This window comes from Lepidothrix coronata, unplaced genomic scaffold, assembly GCF_001604755.1.
Source record: "Lepidothrix coronata isolate B3197 unplaced genomic scaffold, Lepidothrix_coronata-1.0 Scaffold58, whole genome shotgun sequence".
NCBI lineage: Eukaryota > Metazoa > Chordata > Aves > Passeriformes > Pipridae > Lepidothrix > Lepidothrix coronata.
This window is the reverse complement of record NW_016690238.1, coordinates 194748-200875: the sequence shown is the minus strand read 5'-3', so window position 1 is coordinate 200875 and position 6128 is coordinate 194748. Positions and strand designations below refer to the sequence as shown.

Sequence of the window (6128 nt, the reverse complement as noted above, 5' to 3'; positions counted from 1 at the left end):
GCCAAGGCCAACAAGCCTGTAGCTAAGCCTGGGATGCCACAAGGTAGGGATCCTGCTTGAGCCAGAAATCCTACCACTGCCATGACAAGATTTTGCTAGTGATATCCCCAGTAAAGAGGGTCACAAAGATGTGCCAGTAGTGAGTGGTGTGATCAGCTCACCCAAGTGTCCTACCTTGTCATGTTTGGGACTCCTTCAGCCAGCAGAGGCTGCAGGGACTGAATCCAATCCCTCCTGGCTGTTGAGAGCCGGGAGCTTCCCTCCAACTCCCATCAAGGTGCTCCCAAGTCCCAACTGTCCCTGCACAAGCCCTGGGGTCTCCCCTCCCACCCCAAAGAGGAGTCTGTGCAAAGAGCCAGCTTTATTCACAGGGGCACATCAGACATCAAGAACACACAAAACATACACAGAGAGGCTCCACTTTTCATACCCACAATCACTATTAACAATATTACAGAAGGAATAAATAAAATGTTGCTATAGAAACCCACAAGGATGATGCTCTCCTCAGTTCACCACGCATAGCTGACCTTGCAGACCTCATGCTCCCCAGCTGCACCTCTTCAGTTTGAAAAGTACTTCTCCAGCACCTTTGTTAAAAGCCCAGTCTCCTACAAAACAAGGCAAAATGGTGAGACATCAGGTTCTGTGTCCCACTGAGATCACCTGCTGAGTGCCACAGGGCAGCAGACGGGACAAATGTCCCATGCTGGAGTGTGATGGCACTTCCAGAGGTGGCCTGGGACAGCCCATGAGAAGGCTCCTGCCTCCCACCTGTGCTCCAAGGGCTGGAACACAACTGTCAGACATCAGAGGGAAACTTCACCAGCACAGTGACAGCATGACTGGGAATGAGCACTGGCAGGGCTGGTAGGGCATCAACACCCAGCTGGCACCTAAGGCACAGCCCCAGCACTCGGGGCAGCCTTTGCCCAGGCACATCTGCAATGTGAGCAGTGACCGTGTGATTTACCTACACGGGGAGAGCCACAGGGTTCACTTTTACGAAACTCACACCACATGCTCACCTCAACGAGGCAGGGCAGCACCTCCACCAGCTCTCCCATCCTCTCAGCAAGTGCCCTCCTGCTCAAAGGCTCCCCAGGGAGGATGGAAAAGGGTTCAGGACCTCCCCAGCCCTCTCCTCCCTTTCGGCTGCATCTGAGAAGCAAGCCCTGCAGCAGCACAGTGTCTTACAGGGAGTGAGGTGGGCTGGTGCCTTCAGCCATGCCCAGTTGTACCTTCACCTCTATCCCAATGGGACCAGCTCTCTAGGGAAGCCTCAGTTTGCCTTAATCTGCTGAAAGTAAGTCAAGAAGGTGCTTGAACAATCAGTGGCACTCAGGCTCACAGCCCTGCAACTCTGCTCCACTTGTGCCTTCCCCAAAAAAGCAAAGAGGAGCAAGCCCTGCCTATCCCTGGATAGCAGGAGTAGCTTTACCTGCGTGCAGTGTTAGTGGATAGCTCCTCAAGCTCCTGGCTCAGTGGGACAGCACAAGTGGGACGCATCTAAGAGGATTTCATCCCTTTTAGGCTCTTGGTTGCTTCCTGCACTGGTTGGAAAGGGTGAGACACCAGGGAATCGTGCAGGAGGCAACAGACCAGCAGAGCCACAGGGACTGAGTAACTCCATCTGTGGACTGAGCAGTTCCACCTCCACATCCTGCTTGAGGATCTGTGTCTGTGCATTGCTCCCAGGGGCAAGTTTTCTACTAGGAGCTGGGTGAGCTCCAAGGTAAAAGACACACTGTGGAGCCTGAGGATCTGCTGATACACAGCGGGATTACTGGAGCTCCTGCCCACTCCCTGCTCCCCCAAATCTGCTCTGCAGCAGCACACACCTCCCCTCTGCAAGGCTTTGTGCCCCTCAGTAACGAGGGACCCCAACCACAGCGACAGAGCCAAGATGGGGGCAGAGGATGCCCAAAGCTCTTTGCTTGACACATGCTTTTCCCTTCTCATACCATGTCCCTCTTGATCTCTCTCTGCAGAAATAAGAGGGGAAAAAGGATTTCCCTGTCCCTTCTTCACGGCAGCAATAGCGGCCACCATTCTCTTTTGCATCTGGGTGAGGAAGACCCAGGTGCCTTTTAACAACCCCTGCGCTGGAGATCACCACTGCCACAGCTCCATCGCAGCATTCCTTGTTCATCCTCACACCCTTCCCAAGCACCCGGGACTTTTGTCACTGCCCAGCTAGACATGGCCCTCGGGACACTTCTCCTCTGCCCTCTTCTGGCTGGTCTTAAGGAGTGGTTTAAGGGGAATTAAGAGAAGCGGAAAGAGGAGGGATGCACCTCTAGCAGCTGTGCAGAGGCTCCCACCTCCAGCATGGCTCCACCACCTCCCAGCTCTGAGCGTCTCCCTCCAGCTTACTCAATATTCACCTGGTCAGTGAGGTCATATTTCCCTTGGTTCTCATCCAACAGTCTTTCCTGCAAGAGGATTTTCAGGAGCTCCCGGGTCAGCAGTTCCATCATGTCCTCCAGCAAGGCTCGGAGGGAGGGACCGAAGACCATCGGCATTGCAGGCTCCTCCGGCGACTCCAGGTGCGGGGACCCCGTGACGCTCTTCTTCCCCATGAAGTGACCTGCAACACCACGCCCCGTGTGTCCGCGGGGACCCAGGGCTCCGGCTCAGCCGGCACCGAGTGACTTAGTGCCCAAATCAGCTGAGTAAAGGGAAATCCAGAAATCCCAGGTCCTCATTCCACAGGACTTCTGGGGATTTTTGGGGAAACTTTCTGCCGACAGGATTTCCAGGGTTACAGACACGTCCGGGGATGCCGGACCGGTCAGTTGCCTGGGGCGTTGGATCTGCTAACCCGGGGATGCTAGACCTGCCACACAGGGATGCCGGACTTGTCTCGCGGGAATGCGGGTGCAGGTGGCCTCACCTCTGCCGTGGCCTCCCCCTGCCCAGCACAGTCCTGCCAGGATCCCCCTCCGCCCGTGGGGCACGGGGGGGGGAGAGCAGGGGGCTCCGCACAGGCAGGGACAGGGCGCTCGGGGAGGCAGGAGGTGATGTGCCCCGCACATCCCGCTTGTCCCTGCGACCCACCCCGTCCGATACCTGTGGCCCAGAGGTTGCCGCGGGGGTTGACCTTGATCTTGGCGGCCTGGCTGCGGTGCTCGGCGAAGTCGAGATGCACGGCGGGTCCCAGCGCGGCTCCGCAGAGCAGCAGCAGGAGGCAGCGCAGCGCCATCGCCGCCCGCGGGACCCACGCCCGCTCCGCCGCCTCCCGCTTATAGACCGGAGAGGGAGGGCTCGGCACGCCCTGACCGCTCCCCCGCCCCCGGCCCCGCCCCCAGCGCTGACAGACCCGGGAACCACAGCCCACGGGGTCCTGAACCCTCTGCGTGTCCCCATCGTGTGTCATTCCACAGCTTTGACGGGGCGGGACACGGTGACAGACCCACCGCTGAGGGGACAGACTCACCGCCGAGGTGGACAGTGATAGACCCATCACTGCACCACCCATCAGTACACCTACCCACATGCCCAGATCTCTCCATCATGTCCCGTCCATGCTTCCACCTCCTCATGCTGCCTTTTTGCACTGGAGCTCAGCCATGAGCTTCATTCCCAGTTTAGCCAAACCCATCTCCCACTACATCTACTTGTGCACCTGATTATTGGGATGGACTTGGAGGATCCTGTCCTTCAGGACCTTGCTTGGGTGATAGGTCTGGTTCTGCCCCTCAGGCATCTCTGAGCACCTCTTAAGGACCTCCCAGCTCTGCCAAGCTCCTTTACTTTCCCGAGAAGCCTCCTACAGGTTCCCACTGACAGCTCTCTGTAGAGGGTGAGGACCAGAGCCTATGTATCACTTCTCAACTTTTCCACTCCCTCTGGGATTTTGCAGACCACTATTTCTTGATCACCACACCCAAACCTTCCATGGATTATCACATCCCCCATCAGCTCTTCCTTTTCCGTTAATGGGATGGAGCTGTGCCCAGCATGTACTGCCGTTCAGGAAAACAGGGCTGGAGGTGACACATCCCCCTTCAGCAGCAGTGGGTCAGAGCCTGAACTGCAAACACAGCTCTAAACTTACAGGGAGAAAAAAATCATAAAGTGCTCCTGTGTTAGCTTGGGATCCTCCCACAGTGAGTGTGTGTCCCCTTGGGTGGCCAGAGGCCGGTCAGCCTGCGCTCCCTCCTGCCCAGGATCTGTATCACAGTGATGGGCAGGGCCTTCTTCTCCATCACCCATCAGGGAGGTGGCTGCCTCCGCCAGCCTTGTGTCCAGCTGTGCTGGATGTCTTGGGCTGCCATGGGGGATCTCACTCCACTCCCTCACCATGTGTTCAGCAGGAGTATGGCTGAGCAGCCAGTACTCTTTGAGGAGGTGGCCCCTTTGGGGGCCATGGGGCGCATGAATATGATGGTCACCACAGATGTGGCACTTGCGGCACCACAGCTCTGACGACGTTCACATCATGGCAGTGTCACCTCCTCCATTGGGTCAGTGGAGAGAGGAGCCCTGAGGCCCTCAGTCCTGGTGGCTGGGACGACCACTTGGGCTCTGGTGTCCCCAGCCAGCCCCCACATGCCGGTGCTCCAGCTGGACAGACAGATAGAGACACCCCCAGCCCTTCTTCATTTCCTCTCACAGCCTGTGTCCCTCCCCCCATGTCCTGCACTGTCACTGCCCTGACAAAACACAGCTTGAAATGGACCGACATTATCCCGAGCCTTTTCTTCAAAACAGTTTTAAATTCACTCATGGTGCTGGAAATTTGGAGTGTCTGGAGAAGGCCTGGGATGTAGGAAGGCAGGAGGAGGAGGATGTGAGGTCCAGAGAAGGTGCTGCATGTGAAGGAAGAGCCTGGTGCTGCCCAGCTGAGTCTGGTTTCCCCTCACGCCAGGCAAGGGGTGTTTTTTGAGAAGCTGAGCAGCATTTCTCCACTGCAGGGAAGAGCAAGATGAAGGGTTACCTGTAGGATTATGAAGGATGAAGCCAGGGATAAAGTGATCCCAATTACAGAGCGCAGAGGAAAGAGCCCCAGGCAATTACGGCACCAACTGAAGCATGACAGGGTTAAGTCCTGTTCCTTCAGGGAAGCACAGGCAGCCTCCCGGGGACATGGGATGAGCAGTGGGAAGCAGCACAGTGTTTCTAACATAGTGAAGGCTTTTGCATTGTTCTAACTAAATACACAACAAGTGGACACACATCTTCCTCCTTTTTCAGCTGGTGGCTGCAGGTGTTACCTCAGCCGAAGCGGGAGCAGAGGAACAAGTATTTTGATTCCAGTGGCACTGCAGGCATGGGAAAGGCTGGGAAAAGGAAATCAGGGAGTTCCTGCCCTGTTGCAGTGTCATTATAAACCCTCAGAAACTGAGGGGACACTGGATTAATTGCTGAGTACTGAGGCTTGACCAGATGGAGTGTGTGTGTAAGATGGGAGCCCATAACTCTGATTTCAAGCCTGGGAAGAGCAATGGAATAGCTGCTCAGGGACTTGGTGGAGGCAGGAAGAGGGAGCACGACTCAGGGCAGCCAGTGGGGTTTTTATGGAAAACAACGGGTGAAAGGGCCCTGAGCTCAGCGCTCGCTAAGCAGCAGCAGCACCAGTGCTGGGATCCAGGCAGGGCTCCGAGAACAGCAATTCCATCTTCCCCAGCACTTTGGTAAATACCAGCCCCAGACCATAACAGAGAGACCAAGTTTTCCCTGGATTTTTGCAGTCTTCACAAAAAAGTGATGTTGCACTTAATTTTGGAAAAATAAGTGGCACCCTTGGGAAAGGCATCAGGGCTCAGCCCCTGGTCGCCAGCCTGGCAGGGTTTGGGGTAGATTTGCTGCCTCTGCTTTCGTCCTGCTTTGGTGCCCAGAGTGAATTCCTCACCTGGAGCCTGCTGGAACCTCCAGCATTCCAGGCAGGAATTGTCACTGCAGTGCTCCTCCACTACTTGCTCTCTCCAGCCCAACAGCTACCAGCTTATATGTAAAAAAACCACAATAAAAATTCTGTTTTATAAATCTATTTTGCTGACAGAAGTCAGCATGGCTTCCACAGGTGGTGCAGGAGATGGGGCTGTTGGCCACCAGCTTCCTGCAAGGAGCCAGGGAGGACAGAGATGACTCCTTGAAAAATGCCAGGCTGCTGATGGTTATTC

General features: G+C 55.8%; 1 protein-coding gene across 1 annotated transcript; it reads right to left on the bottom strand.

Moving 5' to 3' along the window:
* Window positions 1-342: 342 nt before the first annotated feature.
* Window positions 343-3303, bottom strand: NMB (neuromedin B). Its single transcript, XM_017816755.1, has 3 exons — window positions 3073-3303; window positions 2388-2590; window positions 343-611 (listed from the first exon to the last, which is right to left on the bottom strand). Exons 1-3 carry the CDS (start codon window positions 3203-3205, stop codon window positions 564-566), a joined length of 384 nt encoding a protein of 127 aa, XP_017672244.1. The 5' UTR covers window positions 3206-3303; the 3' UTR covers window positions 343-563.
* Between the last annotated feature and the right edge of the window lie 2825 nt (window positions 3304-6128).

What these genes read in the sequence shown, in the direction of transcription:
- NMB (XM_017816755.1), bottom strand. Translation starts at nt 3,205, where the DNA reads ATGGCGCTGCGCTGCCTCCTGCTGCTGCTCTGCGGAGCCGCGCTGGGA. An exon ending in CGGCAACCTCTGGGCCACAG is followed by an intron (nt 2,591 to 3,072) that starts GTATCGGACGGG and finishes GTGGTGTTGCAG; the next exon opens with GTCACTTCATGGGGAAGAAG. An exon ending in AATATGACCTCACTGACCAG is followed by an intron (nt 612 to 2,387) that starts GTGAATATTGAG and finishes CTTGTTTTGTAG; the next exon opens with GAGACTGGGCTTTTAACAAA.